This window comes from Lycorma delicatula, chromosome 1 (assembly GCF_047948215.1).
Source record: "Lycorma delicatula isolate Av1 chromosome 1, ASM4794821v1, whole genome shotgun sequence".
Lineage (NCBI taxonomy): Eukaryota > Metazoa > Arthropoda > Insecta > Hemiptera > Fulgoridae > Lycorma > Lycorma delicatula.
Window position 1 is genome coordinate 332,524,401 of NC_134455.1, and position 24,789 is coordinate 332,549,189.

The following is a 24,789-nucleotide window of genomic DNA, read 5'->3' on the forward strand; positions in this document are numbered from 1 at the left end:
AATGGAGACAGCTATACAAAACGCCTTCCTGAACCGCCAACACCTCGTTGCTATCTTCTTCGATATTAAAAAGGCGTACGACGTGGTATTCTTAACACCCTCAAGAGATGGGGAATCAAGGGCAGAATGCTTGCTTTTATCCGGGGATTTTTAAATCACCGAACGTTTCGTGTTCGTTTAGACGGTTCACTTTCAGACAGTGTCGTCTCGGAAAATAGAGTACCTCAAGGTAGTGTATTAAGTGCCATCTTGTTTTCTGTAGCCATAAACAGCATTACCACTTGTGTACAGGCCCTGTCTCATGTTCTCTATTCGTTGACGATTTTGTTATTTACATTGCGAGCCGCTCAACACCCACTGCAGAGAGACTGCTACACTCCGACAAAACGAAATCTGTAGTCTTTTCTCGGCTACGGAACCCTTCTATTCCGCGGGTTTTTCTGAACAGAGAGCTTATTGCTGTCTCTCCTTACGTCAAGTTTCTAGGTTTGCTTTTTGATAGCCGTCTTACTTGGGTCAAACATATAAAGAAATTGAGGACAAAATGTTCCAAACTTTTAGATATGATGCGGGTCCTTAGTAACATCAATTAGGGAGCCGATCGGTCATGTATGTTACGTTTTTACTATTCCCTTGTTCGTACCCGTTTAGATTATGGTTGTGTCGCCTACTCTTCAGCTCGTCAAACCGTGATTAAAATGCTGGACGGTGTACATCATGCTTTTCTTTGGCTTACCACAGATGCGTTTAGATCAAGCCCCATCGCAAGCTTACTTGTAGACTGTGGCGAGCCATCACTTTGGAATAGACGAGACCAGCTTTTGTTATCTTATTTTGCCCGCCTCAAAGGACAGCCAAATCACCCGGCTTTTGACCCAGTTCTTCTGTACGGCACTTGTGGGTGTCCGTACCCGACGTCTGCTGCAGCATATAAATGTTGACACTCCCTCGTTCTTTCCATCATGTCCATGCTCACATCCTCCGTGGAGAATAAACCTTGTAAATTTTACATTTGACCTTACAACATACAATAAACAATCAACACCACCTACTGTTTTCCGGCAAATGTTACCAAGACGAACCCAGACGCGATGATATACACTGATGGGTCGAAACAAGACGGTACCGTTGGTTGTGCTTTTGTTGTCAGTGAAAGAGCTTATATGTTTGGCCTACCCGGTATAACGAATGTGTTCACCGCTGAACTAATCGCTATAAATAGGGCTCTAAATATCGTTAACCCTAAATATAGAAACATTCTTATTTGCAGTGACTCGTGGCATTTGCACTGACTCTCCAGGCATTAGAAAACTTTTATTCCAAACATTTATTCCTGTCATTTATTCCTTTACAAACATTTATTCCTTTTATTCCTGTCGTCATTGAAATTTACGATGCAATCGCTGAGTTAGGTAATCGCAACGCAAAAGTAAGTTTTTGCTGGGTCCCTAGCCACGTAGCGATTCTAGGTAACGAAAGAGCAGATTATACTCCCAAAGAAGCGTGTATTCAACCTCCTTTCATCACCCGAGTTACTACTTTTGATTTTGTTAATCGTGTAAAACAATCACTGAGAGCAAGGTGGGAAAGTGACTGGGCGACTAGTCGATAATAAACTCCGACGGATTAAAGATTCAGTGTTGCCATGGGGCTCCTCTTGCACAAAATCTTGTCGTGAGGATGTGGTCCTCTGCCGGTTACAGATAGAACATACGAGGATCACACACGAATACCTAATGTCAGGAGAAGTCCCACCCCTATGCACACGATGCAACTGCCGCATGACTGTGAACCACATTCTCGTGGACTGCATATGTTATGCGGCGTTGTGTCGTAAGTTTAATCTACCTAGAAACATCCATGATATAGTACAATAATGACAAAATTTTGGACCGGATGTTTCTGTTTTTGCATAGTACCAGGTTACTGCAAAAAATTTAATATTATTATATATTTTTTTATGCTAGAAGAGTTGTTGATAATTTTTAACCTTTACTTTAAATTTCAATTTTTTGGGTTCTTTGTCTTTAATTTTATTATCCGAGAAGGGAGCCTTTTGCACAACCCATCGGAATTAGGTAAGTCTTATATAGTTTCTTTATTCGATTATTTTAACTTTTATATTTTAAAGACTTCGTCTGCGGTATTAGTTTTGAGTTTTACTTTGCCTTCTTGACTCTTGCTTTAATAAATTTTTATTATATAATTAATATTATAAGTTTTATTATTTTGGAGTTATTTTACCCTTTTATTAATAAAATTCCGGGCGATGATGACGTCCAGGCGTTTTTCGCCCACAAACAAAAAATAAATCCGTGGTCTGAATGCTAACTACCTCTACTAACAATAAATTGTAAACTGAGTATGTTAACAAAGGGTTTGTAGTATATGTTCTAGTCTTTTATGTTTATTTTATTTTAGAATAGCATTAGACTCATGTAATTTAACAATGATGATGAAATGGATGTAATGATAGCTGGAAAAGTGCAAATCCTTGTCATGAAGTGAACCCAATATCAACTAATCTAAAGACTAGCATGCTAACCATTACACCTACTGACAGGCCCAATTCAACAAATTTATAAGAAAAGTAAATGAAAGGGATATAAAATTATACTACAGTTTTTTCTTCTTTCTTAAACAAATGAAATGAATTGGATTAGTTTTGTTTGCTACTAAACTTTTATGGATGACTTACAAAGTAAATTTTGGTTTGCAGAAAAGTAGTTCTTCTACTGCTGATAAACAATTACAAAATCGAACAAAAGCAATGAAATGAGTATCTTTATTGCTATCTGTCGCCTCATCAAGCTGATTTGAAAACAATTTGTCACGCAACTTTCCGAAAAGCTGATGCTGTACATCTTGAACTATATCACCAATTCGACGGTCAACAGTATCATTTGATAAATGTACGGCCTGCAATTGTTTGACAAAATTATCTTCAAACATAGTTTCTACAATCTCAATTGCAGCTGGCAAAATAAGCTCTTCACCAGTGGTGTGAGGCGTTTTACATCTGGCTATTTTATATGAAAATTTTTAAGAGGCAAGTAAAGCTTTTTTACTCACAGACAAAGTTTTTTTTAAAAATTATCTTTACATTTCATACGATTTTAATTTTAATTCGAAGAATTTTCGGGGTTTTTTAACGTACTCACTATGAAGCGTTTCCAAATGTCATTTAAATTTATTAGGTTGCATGCTGTCTACTGCCAAAATTCTTGAGCAAATGATACACACAGGTTTTTTTTTTTCATTTACTTCAGTACTGGTAAACTAAGAATTTAAGTATTTTTGAGACTATTTTCTTGATTCTATTTTCAGAACCACGCTCGTTTGTGCACTTGTTGATGTTTCACTATCGTCTAATGCTCGCTTACGCCCACTTAAAAATTTATCCATGATTCTATATAAATCCACTGAAGTGAATATTTACTACCGTGAATTGCAATTAACACGCAAATACAACATACACATTCACGATAGAGTCGATAGCAATAGAAGGATCAACTCGACTGAGACTAGCTGGAATTGAACGAGGTGTAGCATTTATTTACATTTGCGCAGACATTCCAGAATTTTTGGGACAAATCGGAACTTCTCGCGAAGCCGCGAGAATGTCCGATGTGGTGGGTGTAAGACAGAGAGCAATAGAGAGGCATCGATTCAGGGTTTTGTCAATGCAGCGGTCGATAAATTTACTTATTCTTATTAATTTTTAAGGTTTGTATGTAATTAAGGTCGTAGTGTAGCTTTAGCGTCAAAATACTCAAAATACATTATTTTTATATACATTGTTATTGTAGGAGAGGGGGAGCGCGATGAAAATTATGATTGCAAATTGGGTCGCAAGTATTGTAAGGTTGAGAAACGCTGATTTACAGTATTAAGATTGTTCTTTTATAAGTCGGATGGACATCGAAAGAGTACATTTTTTAGTACTGAATTTAAAAAAAAAGAAAAAAATGCTGATGATTTATAAGAAATATACTTAAATTTCTCGAAAAAGAAACACCCATAAAATTAAAAAGGAAAAATATCGACCATTTTATGTTCAGTGTTTCCAACAGTGCAGAGAAAAATGTTTTAAAGAGATATTTGATTCTGCATCATCAATTCGCGCTTAAAATCTCTTATCCTAATGTTGTCTGCTCTCTCAGTATGTGCTCTAATCTATCAATTTAAAGAATTATTAGTTCATACGGCAAATATCAAAGACGCCTGCTTACATAACGTTGTATAACAGACAACAATCATTTATTATCATTATGCATAATCCACAAAACCACTTTCCTCTTGGCATAATAACGATTTTAAAATATTAATGTACCAGTAATTCCATTGAATTATGTGAAATTAAAATTTTGGTGGAAGTGAAGTAGTAGAAGCATAGAAAGTTGCTTTTCTTACCTATTTGAATTTTTCCGTTAAAATTGTGATAGCTGAAATTTAAATCGAAAATAGGACTTTTCTATTAAAAATGTACAGTAGGAGAAGGATCCAAGATATTTTAAAAATCTTATTTATTTGAACTGCGTAATCTAGTGAATAATCCTTATTTTCATAGAATAAGTGCAAAGTTTGCTGATTTATTCATACAATTTGTCAGAGATGGATTATTTTATTGATGTTTTTAAACAAAAGAAGACAGTTACTATAGAAATTCCGAATCTTGAAATCGAGGAAGAAATCTTTATACTCTTTCATTTTTTAAATAAAAATAAAAGTTACAGACGAAAATACTGACAGATATGTTAATGCACTTTTACATTTTGGTAAAAACGATTCTACATTTTCCACCTTGGCAAAATCTGTAACAAAACTGTACGTAAATATACCACCAATGCCTGAAAACTAACGCCATTTTCAGCACGCCATTATTGATTTCCCCGAATTTTTATATATAAAAATTATATTGATGAATTAGTTGAAAAGTATAGTCATTACCGCATAAAAAGTTATAATCTAGTAGGTTTTTTAAAAATAAAATTAATTAAGTTACTTGTAAATACTGAGAATGCTAAAAATGAAACTGAAATTTATGTATAACCAACGGTTTTTTTCTTTTTTAACCTTCGGGACCATCGTTAGGTATTGCTCCAAAGGATGAAATGAATGACAAGTATCGTGTGAAAATGTCATACCTGACCGGAATTCGAACCCGGGACCTCCGGAAAGGCCGAGACGCTACCACTCGCGCCACGGAGGCCTGTTTTAACCAACATTTTCTGTAATTTAACAACACATAAAAAAAATCCCTTTCGGCACGCCGGAAGGCAGAGGTAGATTTCACCGGTGCTAAATAGGGGATAAAAAAGATTTCCACCTTAAAGTTAAGAAAAACTTCAAATTTACTCAATACGACAATGGTTTGCATGTGAAAAGATTTTCACATGTTTAGCATACGACAAGCCTCATCTTCTTACAATTCCAGCAACATTTTGGTCATCCTTTGCCGTAAGGATTGGTTATATCAAAAATTGTTTCAGACAAAAGTTTTAGGTAATGTTTAGAGGATTAGAGGACTAATAACCACTTTAAACCGACTCGATACTGTGTCTGTTAAGGGAAGTACGGTTTTTTTTTGTCTTCGAAACCCCATTTTTCCCACCTCCTGGGCCAATGGTTGGTGACATAAAAAAACTTTACTTATATAAGTTTTAGGCCCTTATTCAAGAAATAGTAGGAACTTTAAACAAATTCGATATTTTACTTAATAAGATTGTTATAGCAATATTTTGTTTTTTTTTTTAAATAAAAGCCCCCCATTTCACCCCGATGGTCCGATTTTGTCCATTAACGAACTCGACCGAGATTTTGGGTCGTTATATTTTATGTATTAATTTGAAAGTGATTGGCGCAAATTTACTGTAGTTATTGTATCCACAAGAAAGTGAAATATATATATAGACTTTTGAACTGACAGTGGTTTTGGGGTCTGGGTGGATGTGAAACGCGAAGATAAGTCGAAATTTTCCGGAAGTCGAGTCATGGTACCCATTACAATAGGTAGCTTTCTTATGAAATCTACCTAAAAGAGTGTGATTTGAAATTAGAATAAAAGTATAACGTAGACTAATCTTCTGTTATACGTATTTTGTAACAATCCAACATAAAAAAAATCTCACCGCAAACACATTTGTTTGTTCAAATGATTTTATATTTTCTTTATTTCTAAGTCAAGTTACGTCCTGGTTTAAATTTTATTGGTTACCTTAATTAGTGTATACTAATAATTTATTTTGTAAATGTAAATCAATTGTAAATAAACAGTTATTACAACTTTGTAAATAAGTAAAACTTAAAAGTATTTTTGTAATGTTTTTAATTATGTTATCTGTAAGTAGGTAAAAACAAAGATTTTTATATATTATGCAACCTAGATATTTTAAGAATGGTTCTTTTTTAGGCCAATAATATATTACTAATTCGTTTTTATTATTTTGTGCTATGTAAGAAGTAGGGAAAATCCTTCTGTTTGTATTAAATTTGTTCTAGAAAAGTTTATCAATTTATTTTTTAATGGATTTCTAACATAACACATTTTAAATTCTTCTTTATTTCTTCCTTTTTCATGAACAGCAACTACAGAATATTTTGCAAAGTTATTTACAGAAAAACCATAAACATCGAAATAAGTAAATAATCTCTCTTTTAATCAAATTTTTAACAATTTCTTGGTATGTTATTTTTATCGCTAAAGCTTTTTTAGCATCTTCATAATTAAACAAATGTTCTATTTCGAACGCTTTCTTTATTTTTAGAATATTATTTTCTTCTGCTAACTCTTCTCTCTTTTTTAGACAATAGATTCTAGGATATTTTATCGGTTTAATTTCTTGTATATCGTAAATATTTAAATTATTCGTAATATTTATTCCTTTAGGAATAAAACAGGACATGCAATATTCTGTGTTCAATTAAACTTTTTTCTGCCGCATATATTTCTTTTGGCTTTGTAGAAAATAGTTTGCATATTTTGAAAAATACGCATTTTATGTAGGCTTTATGTAAAACTTGTAAATTAATTTTATTAGATTTCCACTTAATTTATAGGTAAAATATTAAAACTAAATGCATTAATAACAAAATATATTAATTTTTATCTTTTGTTATTTTTTGTTGGCAATGTAATACGATATCCAGTTAATATTTCTGTTTTCTTATTTGCCCATAAACAACAATAAATCGTTATAAACTACGCAATAACTATATTTTTAATTTAGTAATTACAAAGTTTTCCCGTTGCGCAGAAAAAGAAACAAAATAAAATGGTGCATCGTTAAAATATTGTTTAAAGAATCTAATTACATTAACGCAATCTTTTATTGGACCTTTTCAAAAATTATCGCCGAAAGTACAGTAATTATAAATTGTTGTTTCTAATCTTGTTATTCTGTGTGTTTTTTCTCTTGGATGGTGAAACGTGTTTTTTAATCTTTCGTCAGGGCAATTTAAAAAATGTATTATATGATGTCCAACAGTTTTATTTACATCTGGGAAAGTCATTTGGCACGCAAATTTATTATAAATATTTGCTCTTACATTATCACTTAACCATGTTAAGCAATTTTTTCCAACAGTATTATCATTATTTACAATTATATTTTTAGCTTTATCTTTATTTTCTGTAAAATTAACTTATCGATTAAATATTTTATAATTTGTCTTTATCGAAAATTCCTATAAAATCTTACGTTATGTTCAAGCTCATCAAAAATAAATTATCTTGTTTAACATCTAAAATTCCTGGAAAATATTTAATTACATAATTTATTTTTGCATGTGCTAATTCTATTTGTATGAATAATAAATTCGTTATAATATATGTTTAAGATTATATTTAAAGAATCTTTAGGAATCATTTGTTTTATTTTAGGATTTGGTTCTTGTTATATTTAATTATAGTCGGATGTTTTACCTTTACACGATGGTTTGGTAATTTATATTTATAAAATTTATCTCTTAAATGTGTATTATTCGAACCACAAAGTAATTTTTTAACTAAGGTTTTATCTCCTGCTTTTTCTGTATTCTCTACTCAACTACATTTATTAATAAAATATTACAAAATAGTTCTGTTAAGGTTTAAATAAATCTTTTTTATTTTCTTTGTGTTCTTCTGTCTGATTTACATCGCCAATATTTGTAATAAGATTGCCAGTATTCTCTATACAAAATTTATTTAGAAGAGAATCTGCAGTAATTTTTTTTAATATTCTCTCCAAATGAATCTTTAATCCTTGTATTATTTATCTCTATTTCTACTTCTAGAATTTCTATTTCTTCCTGTTGCTCTATTTCGTCTAGTTCTATTTTTTCCTGTTCTTTAGGAGCTTTTAATTTTAGTTGGTGTAAATTAGTGTATATATATATATATATATATTTGTAAATAGAGCGTGAATGAGAGGTGTAAATATTTTTGCTGAGGTTATGCCATCGACGGCAATTCCAGTATCACGTTGCGTGAGGGAATGGTATTTTAGTGGGTCCCACTGCAGTAGGCGGTGAACCCAACACACCAGTATGTACGGGCTACTGGGCGTTTGGTTGAGGCAAATTTTCCCACTTCCAACATAAAAAAAAAGTCTACAAGAATTTAAAACTGCTACAGTTGCATCTGTACTGGAAGTCTTATAATTAAAACTTCAAGTCACAGATGACACAGCCACAGGCAACTGGCCATATGAAAACGTTATGAAAAGTGCACATTCAATTCGATGTTTACATTACTAAGAATCAAAAATTATCTTTTTCATGTCAATTGTTTAACCCAATATTGGATAATCTTATTTTCTCAAAAATGATCTTTTTTATTTTTGATTGAAGTTTAAATTAACCTTAAAATTGTGGGAAAATACTAAAAAAAATCGCTACTCACCATTTTAGCATTTTTCAAAAAAATTTTTTATTTTTCCTATACATGAGCCCTACTCTAATTTTACTCATAATTGTCACTAATATTAGAAATAAATATTAAAAAGTAATAAGTAATCAAATAAGATTTATGTCTGAATAATTTTTAATGTATTTTATTATAATTCTACTAGTTTAGAAAATTTAGTTTTGTATGACATTTTCGAAAACAGCTGTGAATATGGAGAGCAATTTTGCACTTCTCACTCTGTCACACAGTTTCACTCATTATTATCTTCTGAGCACACAAAAAAACATTCCTTAGTAGGAATTTGCTTTGCAGCTGTTGCAGGAATTTTCATAACAAAGAGAGCCCACTGCTTTGCTTGAAAGTGTAAAAAGCTTGGTACATATTTCAGTTAGTTTTATATACTACATGTTAGTTTTTTATAATATCCTTTGAAATATTTACACTATTATAATAGACAATAAAATTGCTGAACCATTAGTTAAGTAGTTAATCAAGGTTTTTTTTTAGAAGGTAGCTATGCTTGCATTAAACCACCATTGCCAGCTAGTTAATCAAGGTATTGATGGGCACTGTTGTAGAATTTTGTACAAAAGTATATTTGGCTCAGTGAAGAAAGCAACAGGACACCGTTTCAATTTTTCACTTTCCTTAATAAGAATGGATCGGTGGTAATTTTAAGCATAGCAATGTCAATTTCAGGAGTGACTAATGCTGTAAGCACATAATAAAAAATTCCCCACTGGTTGTAAACACATTTACAACCAGTGCTTAGGAATTTATTTTAAACTAAACTCACAAAAAAAAAATAAATAAAAAGCAGTATAAGATAAGCAGTTAAAACCGTATAATACACACTTAATACAAATTTTAACCCTTATTAGCAAAAACCTTACCAAAACAGAACAATATCAAAGTTCTATATAGAAAGGAGTTCATCTGTTGAATATAGTACCATTAAGTAAAAATTTCTGTAAAATAACTAGCATTAATTTGGTCTCCATATGTCAGTTTCTTTAACTATCCATAAATGTTGCCATTCATCTTTTAATTACAATTGTTTTCCATGTTCTATAACTTGGGACATGTTTGTTTTTTTAAAGTTAAAGGTTGTACAAATATCATATATTCATATATTAATTGTTTGTGAAACATGAAACTTGAAAAATTGTTAATAGTAATCTAGTAAGACTTTTGTCAAATCTTCAGATCTAATGATCTTAAATTGCATTATGATAAGGTACCATCAGGAGAGAGGAGGAAATGTGGATGAAATCCAAAGCAGTGGATGTCTGGAATATGGAGGTGATGGAGAGAAGGGATTTTATCGGGGAAAGTTAGCGGGATAGAAGAGTTCAGTGGTTGAAATGCGAGAGACAGCCATTATAGCTGTAAATACTCACCTAGAAGAAGAAAAAGAAGAAGAAAAGGTTCCCCTATTTTCCAATTATGTATTTTTATGTGATAAATAAAACTGTCAGTTGTTATGTTTAATTCATAGCTCTAATAATTTTTTTAAGTATACACACTGCTCTGAATTGTATATTCAGTTGATAAATTTACACAGATTTCACTTCTTATGAGCATGATTAAAAATATTAATCACTCACAATATTTGCCTTACCTTATCATCAGTTTTTTTTTTTTTTTAAATTGAAATACATTAGTCCAAATCAACACAAGGAATTTATCATTAATTTATATTTTTATTAACATATGTGTTCACAGATATGATTAACGTAATTTGAAATTTCAAAGCAATTTATACTTTCACTTTCACTGTAATCCAAACACTTAATTTCTGCTTCTCTACTACTGTCCATTATATTTTAAATATTTTATCAGTGAACTCTAAACTTACACTATCTAGCTACAGTAAACACACTTTTAAAATAATTTTGATAGTAACTCACCTTACTGCTTGCTTTTTAATTATTGATTCAGCATTTCTATATTGATTCTTGTATGAGCACTTCTACGAATATATTGATTGATCTTCAACAAAGACATGTATTTAATAAAAAACATAAAAAATTATTCATTTCAAGTTTAAAAAAAGACAAGATTTCTTCCAGTCAGTTTTATCAGATGATTGGAAGAAGATAAGTCTTATTTTTAAATAAAAATTTAGATTTTTTTTTATTAAATACATAACTTATCTGGTGAAGTAGCTATCATTACAAAACTATCCATAGTACACACAACAATTAAAACTAGTAAGGTAAGTTATTTTAAAAAAATAATTTAAATTTATTCTACTATATATAAACTGTTACATACTGAGTATGAATAAATGGAAATGTAGTTTATGCAATTAACAATGTTTTATCAATCTGAGAAGCACAATGGAGCAGTTTTATGTATATTTATATTTAGATACTTACAAGCCATCCAGTGAATAATTTTTTAAACAGCTAAAGTAAGATTTTCTAATGCTTTTAAATAACTTTTGGGCAGAAATTCAGTGGTATCATATATGAAAATTAAAAGTGAATGGTTTGAGATTTGAGGAAAATCTTTAATCATTAAAAAAACAATGGACTCTGTGCACTTCTTACAGCATCACACATTCCATATTTTGGAGTGAGGATCAGCACTTAATTCAGTTATTCTAAGAGAAAAATTAAATTTTAAATAAGGTATTATTAAAATTTATTTAAATTAAATAAGGTAAGCTGCTTTTCTGCTACCCTAAAAAATCAAGTTGTTTCACCAAAAAATGTGTCTAGGTTTAATTCCTAGACAACAGTAACAGGAGAATTCATGCTTTGTTTAGCAATACTCGAAAATATCACATTCCTTTTGTTTTTACTTCACCTAGAAGCTTTATTCATCAGCATCCATACCACTTTTTTTTTATTTGTTAGGCCCTCATAACATTTCCCCATCGTTTACTATTAACTTTGACAGATTTATTATCCTCCTGAAAACTTTGCAAAATTTTTAATAGTACAAAAAATGATTAACATCACCATTTATATATTTACATGAGCCATGTCTTTTCTTTAAAAACAATATTAATTTTCTGATTAACAAATTCCTTCTAACGACAATTATCAATCAAATAGTTTAAACAATTTTAAATTAAAGCTATTTACAAAACAAGTTTTGATTTGCATATCTTAAATTATACCTACTTCTCAGTTTCATTTTTAATTTTTAAAGTAAGATTGAAATATTCTTTTCTATACTCAGCGACTGATTAAAGTATTTTTCTGACTATCTGAATCATTTGCTTTTTTATTTGAAACCCATTCTCCTCAGAATTTTCCAGTAAATTTCATATATGCAAGAAAAGCGCTAAATCTGAATGTTCTGTTTTTTAAAGTCATTAACAATGTTTTCAAAGCTGAGAAGTTTTTACAGTGTATGGAAATTATATTTTGCAACAAAATTCTATGAAAATTGTCAGTGTTTATTTTTTGTTTTTACTCTTTTACAAGATTATCCCTTGTTAACTGCAATTTTCAGTTTCTCCTAGTCTATTTGAATCTCAAACCTAATAAATAATTTGGACAGAAATGCTGAAATCTTTTGATTTTTGGACGGAAAAACTTTTGATTTTCTTCTGTAATTTTGTTGTGCATTTTCATTACCGTGCATTTACTTTGGATTTTTAAAGTTACTTCTTGTCCTAATTTACAGTTAGATGTCTTTGAGACATTGGCAGAGGTAAATGTAACACAGTAACCAATAGAAGACATGGCAGTTGAGGAGACAATATTGAAAATGGTGGTTAATATTGAGAAATACTGTTGCTTGTAATAATGAAAAATACTGTTGATAAAATGATATTGAAGATCAGAAAATTCTAACAATTAACAAAATTATTCTGCCCAAATGCTACAAAGTGACCAACTGCAATATGTAGTTTTAATCACTATGGCACTCTTTTAACTATATTCTATCCACTCCATTTTAATATCATTTTGATACTCTTCAAACATTAATTTTAAGATTAATCTCTTCAAGATTAATTTTCTTGGTACTTTTTAGTTTTATCCCACCCAAAAATTCTTGCCCAAATCAACTCAAAATCACTCAAAAATAATTATTATATTGAAAAAAACAATTCTAGGTGAGAAAAAATGTAAAAACGCTTTTTTCAATTTTTGAAAAAATCTTTTTTTTCTATTTTTTTGTACTAAATCAAGGGAATATAATTATTATTTGCCTTGAATCAAAGAAATATAACAAAAACATAAATTATATTTCTTGATTAATATAAAACAATATAAATCATTGATTTGGAAATGGCATAACAATTGTTAACGTATACGTACATTATGAATACATGAACATAGTAAACAAAAAAAGCAAATAAAGTAACAACAAATTGATTTAAGTACTAGAAATATTTGAAATATTTTCTAGCATAACTTCAAACAGATCTTCTTCCCTGTGCCGATTATGCCACAAAAATTCAGATAAATAAGAATCAATCATAGTTCTAGTGGTATTTTTCTTTCTTGTTGCGTCGCTTAGCACATACACATAAATTTTCAATATTTTATGTGTGAGCACCACTCTCTGAATCTACTAAATTTTCACTGGGGTTCACTGTATAATGTTGAAAATCATAACCTTCAAATAAAGGAATACTACCATAGGCTTTCCACTTAGAGACATTATTGTTGAACCTTTTTCAATGCAATATGTTATGATGCAAAGCAACGTTTCTTTTTCCTATCTGGCACAGCACACATAAAACATTTGCATGTTTCATGACAGATTGCTCCAAGAAACCAATGATTTGGCAACACACGCCTCTATTACATTTTAGTTTTGAAAAACTAGATTTGTCTATTTCTACTGTCATTCTCGGTCACCAATTTTTTTGGGATTTTTCAATATATCATCACCACATACTTCACGTAAATAGTTTTTCCAACTGTGATTTCCTCTGATGCCATTCCCAATTCATGTTTACAAAATTGTGTAGTTGTATATTCCTTTGAGCAGCAGTAAACAAACATAATAATAGTATCAAATGATAAGTTAGTATCTTGTAACCATGCATTATTGCGTAAACCAATTTCTGATCGACAAGTTCGTTTATTGCACAGCCACCTACCACATCCATTTAAATTTAGTGTCATTCGATGTTTGTTTTTATATTTTCGAATCCATGTAATATATTTTTATCTTGTAAGAATTTTACGGCACTTTCTTTGCTACTAATTTCTCAAGCGATTGAAAATAACATGACGGTGACATGGTCGATTAACTACTGAACGTATTTATTTACTTACATCATATATAATTCACTGTTATCCTACGTACCTGAGATTTTAGCAATATGACTAGATGAAACACGTGAGTTTTTGTCACCAAATGAAGTTGTAAACATTCTCTTCACTTTGAGTTTTGAAAGTAAAATTATAGGAATGTAAAATTACAATTTTACATTTATGAACCGTATATTGTAACAATCGGGAGCTCAGCCCCCCACCCGAAACCCCCCTGAACAATCATTATATTTTCTTGATTTTGGATATGAAAATAATTTTAAAATCAAAAAAGTTTTTTTTAAATTGAAAAAATCATTACTTCTCGCTAAATCAAGTTGTGAACATGTTAGGAACTCATTCAATATAACGATTTATTTATTTATTTTATAAATACAATTTAACCAAAATTAACCTTTGCTCGCTTCGCTCGCTAACCTTGATTAATTAACACAGTAATGTTTTCAGTATTTAAATAATAAAAGTTCTCCGTGGCGCGAGAGCTAGCGTCTCGGCCTTTCATCCGAGGTTCCCGGGTTCGAATCCCGGTCAAACATGGCATTTTTATACAAGCTACAAATCATTCACCTCATCCTCTGTAGTAATACCTAACGGTGGTCCCGAAGGTTAAACAAAAAAAAAAAAATTCAGCAATTATATATTATTTAAATAATGAAAATATTACTGTTAATTAGTCGAGGTTACCGAGCAAAGCGATCCTAGGTTAAGGTTTGTTGATTTATATCTATCTATAAAGCAATATTGCTTATTGCATTTTTTGTCAAAAGGTTTTTTCACAAAAAAAAAGTTTTATCAAAACTTGAAAAAAAATCTTTTTTTACTTTTTTCTCGCCTAAAAATTCTTTTTTTTCAACAAAATAATTATTTTTGAGTAATTTTGAGTTGATTTGGGCAAGAATTTTTGGGTGACAAAACGAAAAAGTACAATTTTCTTTTCTGCGTAAGAAACCTTAATAAGTATTACTTATTAATTTTAAAAAACCACTTTAATTTCTGTTTTAAAACTAAAACTAAAACTATTATTACTTTATAACAAAAAAAAAAAAATAATAATAATAATAATTACGATATGATAAATGGAAACGGGAATATCTTTTTAAGGCCCACTATCGCCAAAATAATTATTTTACCGATCTGAAATTTGTATGGAGTAAAAATAAAATTAATATTATAATATATCTTATTACATATTTTCCAATTTAATTTGTTGATTTTATAGAGCTTACAAAACTGGAGCGTTAAAACCTAATTTTTAATGCAAATATTGAACGAGTTGTGTAAATTAATGTAAAACAGAACAATTTTTATTTGATTTTTCTGAAGTTTGATTAAATAGTAACGAGGTGTAAATTAAACTGTTTTCTTTCATTAGCTATTCTGTAATCGTGAGCCGACAATATCACCCGAACGTCCGGTCCAAGAAAGTTGAAATTATACACCGAAATACGAGTTAGATCTCAACCACTCTCTAGCGGGTTCTGGTTGCGCGGCTTACTATTCAGTGGACCACTCCCTCAAGCAGTTCGGTTGCAGAGGATGGATGAGAGTTACTCGAATGAATTAAAGATTTCTGGAGGAAATTGTTCCCGTTATCTGTAAGTGGAAATTTAGAGGAAGTAGTAAATTCTGCAACAATTTTTTTGGGGACATATTTTTTAACTCGTCAACAGGGCCATTAATGAGAAATAACCAACTACCATTTGCCATCCTTTTTAAAGATGACACATCAAACGAATATCAAGAAAACCAAAAGGCAAAACGTTTAGCGTAACCCCCATAATGTTTAAAAAGTAGGTCGACCATAAATGTATTTATAGCCTTCAAAGATGCGGAATACCAATAAGCAACGGTCTGGATAAAGAAAAAAAATTCTTTCTAGATAACAAAGCAGATTTGAATTTATAATTCTGTAACCAAGAAAGTGTTATAATAAAAAAAATACAATTTTCTTCCGAAGATTTGCCCTTGGATTAGATAACAAAATGGACTCCCATTGTCTGGAAGGAGCCTTGAAGACTTTGTTCGGATATTGTAAAGGATTCTATTAAATAAACAGGTAATACTCGTATGTCAGTTTCAGTAGGCACTGCAATATTCATGTGAAGATAAATAGTTAATCTTCACTAAGATGAACAAGCTGAAGATGAAAAATTGTTTTTGATAGATAAGTAACGGTTGATAGAATCTAATTTAATATAGACAAATAATTTATATTCCACATTGAATTTTTTTTTTAACTTAAATAATATTTTATAACTATTGATAAAAAAATCTGAATGTTTTTCATATAATTGTAAAAATGTCCGCAGTATGTGAAATTATCTAGAAAAAAGTCATGACATGAAAAAAGCTGATCGCAAAGAAATTAAAAATAGTATTTTTTTTAAAGAATGACGAGATTTCAATTGCACAATTGTTTTTTGACATTTGGTCATTTAAAAATTCTGAAAATCCTGGATAAATCAGTAACAAAGTGGTTTCAAAACTCGTAGAAAATTTCAGGAAGTGCATTCTGAAAATGTAAGGACATACAGAAACTAATAGCCGATAGCCACAGATAAGAAACTAATAGTCGAGGAACAAATAAACCGTTCTTATAGATTACTGAAGTTGAATCGACACTGGTTTTTCCACAATTATTGGCATTTATTATTAGTTAAAGATCTTTGCAATCCTTACCATTTCAAACAAAACGGCTGGATTAAACATCGGTTTCGTAGGCTACTAACAAGAAAACAATAAAAAAAGTTATACAAATTTTTTAAAATTATTAAATATACATCAGAGGCAAGTCTCATCCTTCAACCCCTATCCATTCGTAGCAGCTTTTAACTTCTGAATTATACTCTTTTTTCCAGTAAAGGGTTTGTCCCGATTTATAAAACAAATTGAGTTTTCAATCGTCAACTTGAATCAATCCAAACCATTTGGATTTATTTATAGTCGCATCGACAATTAAAGTCATTAGCGACTTATCAGTGAACTGTAATTGTACCGGTAAATTTGTAGTCTTGAGCAAACTAGGTGTCCTTTCCTGAGACGTGTAGTTAATTGAAACCCAACCACCAAAGAATACCGGTATCCGCGATCTAGTATTCAAATCCGTATATAAGTAACTGCCTTTACTAGAATTTGAACCTGAGGACTTCGACTCGGGTTTTTATCCGGTCTCCGTGGCGCGAGTGGTAGCGTTTCGGCCTTTCATCCGGAGGTTCCGGGTTCGAATCCCGGTCGGGTAAGGCATTTTCATACTTTACAAAAATTGCCATTCATCTCATCCTCTGACGAAATACCTAACGGTGGTCCTGGAGGTAAAAAAAAGAAAGAAAAAAAGCAATTTGGATTTAAAGAAAATATGTCTTTAATGATTGTCCAAAACGAAAAATGGCAAGACGATTTTTAATTATTTACCAATCACTTGAAGCGGTGGCCATTCGATTGTCCTGCCCAGTCAATCAGTCAGTCTGATCGAGGTAGTCTCGAATTGAAGAAGGTGGGAGATATCCCATTCTGCTGACAGACATAAGGACGGCGGATGTCAAAAACAGATCGCTTAATTGCTTCCGGAATAACTCTTTAGATACCAGTCGCCTATTACACTTCGTTGAAAAAAATGAAGTCCTAATATTCCTTTTTTTGCAACTCCGCACTAAACATGAATTACAGGTACATTAAGTTCGTTCTCCATATTTACGCAAGGATTACCATCAAACCGATAATAATCATGACGGTTTACTAGGCTTTTCATTTTGAAGAATGTTTACCCACATAATTTCACCCCTATCAAAATCATCTTCACGAACTGAACGAAATAATCTCGGCCAATAACATTTAAACCTCCTTTATATTTACTTCGAATCTTTCATAAACCTATTTTGGGTATTTCTAGCCTAACGGAAGTTAAAGGGTTTGTTTTCTGAAGTGCGACTAGCTCGAGACCCATCGTGGAGTGTCTCCAACGTTCCTATTTTCAAATTTTATGTTTAGTTCACGCAAATGTTGAAGTGTTAATGTTGGGGAACATGAAGTTTTACAAGAAACTCTTCATTAATTACAGAATTATAATTATTTTTCCACCAACGTTGAAATTTTAAACTCGTTCTTGTTTAATTAACACCGCTATTCTAATAACAAATAAAAAAATTATCCTATCAGCTGAATAGTAAGTATTTCAGCTGACTACTACCGATTGCAAAATTAAAATTCCCCGCTTGTCACAGAATATTATTTGTCACGAACGGAAAATTAGCTTCTGCATATATAGTCTGTACGTCTAAACCCTTGTTCGAGATATTCTTACGGCTAGATTTATTAAAATACGAGTATTTCAAGAAATTTTTACAAGCCGATACGAGTATCTATACTCAACTTAATTCGTCCTTCGGTTTGCCTAGGCTTTGTTACTATTACCTTCTACAGGTAGGTAGTTCAATTCCTTTGTTTAGCTAAGTCCTTTCAGTCTTACTTAAGACTCGGTGAGATGTGTTTTGTTTTGAGTTCATTAAATAGTAGTACACCGATGGAAACATCACTCGTGGCATCCTGGACGAGGCGGACTTCAATATGTCAAAAGCCGAGGTTACGAAGATGACCTCCGGTAAAGCCCATTAGAGCTCGGAACGGAGGGGTTGGCGGAGTGTGTCTTCCCCTACGGGGTCAGGATGCCTAGACTTTGTACAGCAGATCAAAAGCATTTACCGTCTCATAAACAAGATCGGTGGGGTTTATACCGACCGGTCTCTGCCTGTTGTTAAATTGCACACAAAGCAGGAGAGAATAGATAGATACCAAAAATAAAATGAAATTATCTAAAATAATTGTAAAGTAAAACAAGTTTTATATCGTTTGTAACTTTTATTTGTCATTAAACGTTAAAGAGTATATTCCCTGATTAATTGATCGGAATGGAAAACATACAATTTTAGGATTATTTTTGCGTATTCAACACGAACACAGTCACTTAAATTAAATAGGGTAATTTCGTTTAGTTTTCCTTCAATTTTTCGAAGTCAATTTTCAGTAATGAATTAAATAAAATTACAAATATTAATAGGAAACCCCGGTTAGGGGAATAGAAAAAGACAACCTTCCATTTTTATCGTCGTTATAAAGATAAGTTAAATTTTCGGCATCTATATTATTAAATGTTGACGTACAATGTACTTCCCCACTTTAATTATAAAATAATAATAACTAAGTATTATCGATTACGATTATTCGATAAGAATTTTATACAGAATTATAAAATGTTAGTCGTTGATTAATCATACAACAAATCTATTTTCTAGTTTGTACATTAGTACACTCCTGTATTAACAGATTTTATCTTTGTCCTCGTTACAAAATTCGTTCATCAGTACGTTTAATCAGACTTCAAACCAGAAGTCAAAACATACAAAACTTGATCGCTAAATAATATTTCTATTAACTGCACTGTGCGCAAAAGTGAAATTTAAAAGATAATCTAAGTTTTTTTAGTTTTTCATAAATTCGAATCGAGTATTATTATGAAGATGGCACCAATTTTAAGACAAAAGTTTACTTTTCCTCTTTTCGTGGAGAGCCTTACACAGTTATACAACACTATTATTTACATGGTTTTGTCTATAGATTTACAATTTTTTTCTGTGATTTTTTTTATTTTATATAAAATTAAAACGAGAGAATATTATTTCAATTTTCGCCCGTTGGCGCGGGCGAAAATTTTCATTATATTACTAATTAACTTGTAAATAAATTCAACGATGATGGACATTTAGACAAAACAATAATGTTTTTATTTGTTTAGATTTCCATTCGATAGTTATAGCGATAAAATGCTAATAACTTAGACAGTTGAGTTCTCGTTACGTTTGAACTGACGGTGGTTTTTGGGTCTGGGCCATGTGAAACGCGAAGATATATCGAAATTTTCCGGAAGTCGACTCATGGTACCCATTACAATAGGTAGCTTTCTTATGAAATCTACATAAAAGTTTAAACAATTGAAAATCGGGTCACTAAAATAATGTTTAACGACCTTCTTTCTTTTTCCTGTTTAGCCTCCGGTACTACCATTTAGATAATACTTCAGAGGATGAATGAGGATGATATGTATGAGTGTAAATGAAGTGTAGTCTTGTACATTCTCAGTTCGACCAATCCTGAGATGTGTGGTTAATTGAAACCCAACCACCAAAGAACACCAGTATCCACGATCTAGCATTCAAATCCATGTAAAAATGTTTAGCGACCTGTATAATATTAATATTTCATAATTTCCTCTTTAGCCATTTAATATCAATTAAGACCTAACACACACCGATCTTTCTCTGTAGTAGAGCAGATCAGTCGTTAGAATTAACGAATTGAAATATGTCGGTTCAACGGAGTCCGACCGTTTAAACGACAGGACTGAACTGTCGCATACAAAATTGAATAGGTTCGATCGTAATACTCATCTGTTTTAAAACAATACGTAGGTCAATTGGCATCACTTCGCTAAATAAAATTCCATCAGTCTTAACGCATTCCAATATTCACAAAGTAGAAATTAGACTTTTCTACATAAATGAAAGAAAAATCGTAGTTTCACTAGATAAATTTTTTTTTAAGAAAGAAGTGGCTTTACGGAAGAGTGCAACATCAGACTACGCGTATACTAACATTTGGACTAAAATGCTTTAATTGTAATCCATCTTAGAATATCCTTAAAACAAGCAATCACATAAAAGGTAATACAGCGTTTCTTTTTTTATATTTTAACTAGAAGACCCGTCAATGCTTCGCTATTACTACATTTGAGTATATACATATATAATATATATGTATATAGATAAAATGAACACAATTGAAAGTTTGATAAAACATTAACAAAATGAACATTACGGAACTTCACAAAATTTAACCTTTCCCTTTTATCCTTTCTTCCTTTTCCCCTTTTCCATTTCCCCTTCCTTTCCCCCCCAGTTTCCTTTTCCGATTGTCCTCTTTCTCATTCTCATTTTTACCATAAGCCCTTCCATTTTCCCCATTTCTCCTTAACCTTCCCCAGTTTCCCTCTTTTCACCTCCCTTTCCTTTTCCCATTTCTCTTTCCCTTGTTTCCCTTTCCCCTTCCTCTTCCACCCTTTCCCCTGTTCTTTTTTTCTCCTTTCTATTTCCTTTTCCCCGTTTTTCCTTTTTCCATTTTTCCCTAATTCCCTTTTCCGATTTTTCCTTTTCTCCCTTTTTCCCCGCGCGTAAATCGGTCCGGTAGTTTTTTAGTCTATAGCGGACACACACATCGGAAACACTGAAATGGAATCGTAAAATATTTAGTGTAACGTGTGTTGCTTTTACGTCCTACAGATAGCGCTGTTTAAAAAAAAAATCATGTTTTTGCCTCTGTGTGGCATCTATGTAATAGTAGGTATATAAAAACACACGCGTATTCCAATGCAACGTTGTGTCAAAATGTCAAAGCAATCGGTAAAGAACTTTCGGAGATTTAAGATTTTGAACAAACGAACATTTACATTTTTATTTATATAGAAGTTGATCTAACATTTAAAAGATTTTTTGGAAATCGAATAAAAAATCCGATTTTGTAAAAACTCAATGACTTTCTGTTTAAGTTATTGAGCGACCATTCGAAACTGATAACATTTTTTACGTACATTTTTGATATACGAATGGTAAAATAAAAGTAAAATAAGGTAAACAATAAAGTAAAATCTAAAAATTAGGAAATCTAGAAATTTCGTTTCTTTCTTTTATAAAGTAAATTTAGTTCACAATTTAAATTATAATTTACAACGTAAATTATCTTGTTGAACAGACTATCCCTCAGACATTTAGTAGTATTTCTTCTGCAAATATAGTCAGACCGCACTGATAGCAGTGTAAACAAAACTTTGATCTTCATTTTCTAATATCTCTGTAAATGCTTAGTAGATGCTCTATTGATATTTGCATTCCTAGTAAGTAATATTTCAATACAAAAGGTATAAGCTTGATCTATGGAAATAAATAAAATACTATTTTTAATTGCCGTTTACACCAAAATGTTTAATATTAACAAGTTATCTACTGTTTTGGTAAACAAATGTTGATAAAAACTTTCTTTGTTTCTTCACTATTACATCTCCAGTAACTTCACAAATCTTGTCAACAGTCAAACAGTCTTGTCTTGTCAAACAGTTCATCGTAGAATATCAATCGCTACAGGAGACCTGAAAATAGGAGTTTCGATAGCGGGAATTTCTGTAATTTATTTACTTAAATTTTTTTGTTGATATTTAACCTACAAAACTGCTTTTTTCGTGAATACGAGAGAATTGATTTTATTAGTATTAAGAACAACATTTCTTCGAAATAGCGTTTTTGTGACTTATGACAAATATTAAAGAATATATTTATAACCCAAGAATAGGACATCAGACTGAAAATAGTATGTGTTCTTTCAGTTTTACTTCCGGCTTCATCGCTTACTTATGATTAATTTCATTCTTCGTTATCCATCCCTAAAATCGTTTTAAAAAATATACTAATGACAAGAACGAAGAATACGGCAAGTAATGTTAGAAGCAAATGTTAGCGAATAAGTTTGAATGACCTGTTTTTTGTTAGTTATTTATCGACTCGCTTTCGTTACCTCAATAAAATTATCATAACAAAATCTTTATTGCCGTAATAAAATTTAATTATTATTATTTAAAATTATTTTGTCGCTTCATAGTAGTTTTTTTTTTTTAAATCTTTTATAGAAGATAATACTTCAATGAGCATGAGACTGAAGAAAAATTAACCTAAATAGTCATCTAGCAGTAAAAATTAAGATACGAAGAATTCAGAATGTAACGAGTTCCCCCTTTAAAAACTATAGCAGATCATTAATACGTGTGCGCTACACAGTAATGACATAAAAGGTAATATTTGATTTCTAAACTTTAAATTAATTAATCCCTACAAATATAAATTAATCATATGTAAAAGTCAAATTAAAATGATGAAATATTTTCAAGGTAAACATTAAATAAACTTAAATATAATCTTTGGTTCACTACGAACCAAAGATTATATTTAAGTGATTATCAGTCAAAGAATCCAATAAAATGAAAATCCAAGAGGTTCACATCCAATTTTTCGCTTTTTTCCGTTCATAACAAACGAAAAATTACTTTTAATAAAAGGTAAATAATCTTTTTTTAATCGGAGAAATAATCACGTTACGGAGATTTTATTACTCTCATAGAAGTACGAGTATATTGTTCCGATTTCTTTTATAATACGCCACGAGAACGGATGATTTTGTAAACGTATCGACAGTCATTTACTGTCCGGTTTGTGTGTGTATAGTTTAGATTTAGGTTAATATTTGAAACGGTTATTGAATGTCTCGATTTAATCAACTACTAATTCAGGATAGTTTATCTCGTATTATCTGCAAGACTTATGGGTGCATGTATTAGCATGCGTGCGTGCGCGTGCTTGGTTTTTGAATGTATGGGTTATATCTATAATAATTTTGTTGTGGTAACAAAAGCGAGTCGATAAATAAATAATTAAAAGTAAAAGTAATTTTTCTCTAAAACCTATACATCGATATATGCGTAACTGCTTCTGATAAAAATGTTTAGTAATATATTGATTAAGTGTTGGAATTTAAACTCATTTAAAGACTGCGTGTATTTTAGTCATTTAGCGATCAATGGTTTAACGGTTCAGTAAAAATTTATGTTTGAAATAGTAATGTTAAGTTACAAATCGAGTATTTACCTCCATTACCGATTATATTATGTAATATGCTTTCATTCATTTTTAAGAGATACTTCCGTTATTTAAACTTACCTAACTGAGTGACGTTCATTTCAAAATTAAAATAAAACTTCGTCAACACTTCATGCCGGTATCAACATACACAAATGCAAACCGAACCGTTCACTGTCGACTGTAACCCGACTTGGTGCTCATTTCACCATATACTGCCACTGGGAGAGTCCGTGCCGCGCAGGTGGCGTGTTCCTGCGTCAGCGGCACTCGATCGATATACTGTGGCCTACTGCACCGAGACTATTCTGATTCGGCCGCAGTAGAATCCCTGACCTGGGTTAACATTTAACCGCCCTAACTCCAGAGGTTTATCTTTATCGTAAAGTAGCCGATAGAATTCGACGATTTGATATTTTTATCGATAATTTACCGTTCAGATAGAACAAGACGATCCTCAAATTATTAAATAAGAATAGTTTTCTGAGAATTGTCACGATTATCGTGCATAGTTGTAACATTACATTTCTATCGTTAGAGTTTTTAAACTAAATCTCAATCAAGCCTTATATTCTTAATTTAAATACCCGACTAGGTACACCAGTAATTTGTAAGTCAGGAAAATTAAAACGTGAAAACTCTCGTACAAATAAAACTGAGAACTGGTGATTTTAGTACCTTACATAATAATAATAATACTTTTTTTATAAAAGAAAATACATCACTACATACTAGTAACCTATGCGTACATATTTAAATATATACCTTTATTATGATTAAAATAAATTTGTACGGCGTTGTAGGTAAATTAGCAAAAAGCTAGAAAGTTTTTACTCTTACTAAGTTAATCATGAAACAATATTTTTCTTCGAGAAAATCAATTTGATTTAAAAATCATTTGATGCGTATGATTAAAGAATTAACA

General features: G+C 31.1%; 1 protein-coding gene across 3 annotated transcripts in view; it reads right to left on the reverse strand.

Moving 5' to 3' along the window:
- The window catches only part of LOC142334265 (long-chain-fatty-acid--CoA ligase 1), a 225,250-nt gene extending 201,186 nt beyond the window's left edge, over nt 1-24,064 (reverse strand). For 2 of the 3 annotated variants that reach the window (XM_075382166.1, XM_075382164.1), the window contains exon 1: nt 23,946-24,064. In XM_075382166.1, coding sequence (XP_075238281.1) covers nt 23,946-23,964 — 19 coding nt within the window. In that variant the 5' untranslated portion in view covers nt 23,965-24,064. The remainder of the gene's footprint in view (nt 1-23,945) is intronic. The other variant, XM_075382162.1, reaches the window with a different exon arrangement.
- Between the last annotated feature and the right edge of the window lie 725 nt (nt 24,065-24,789).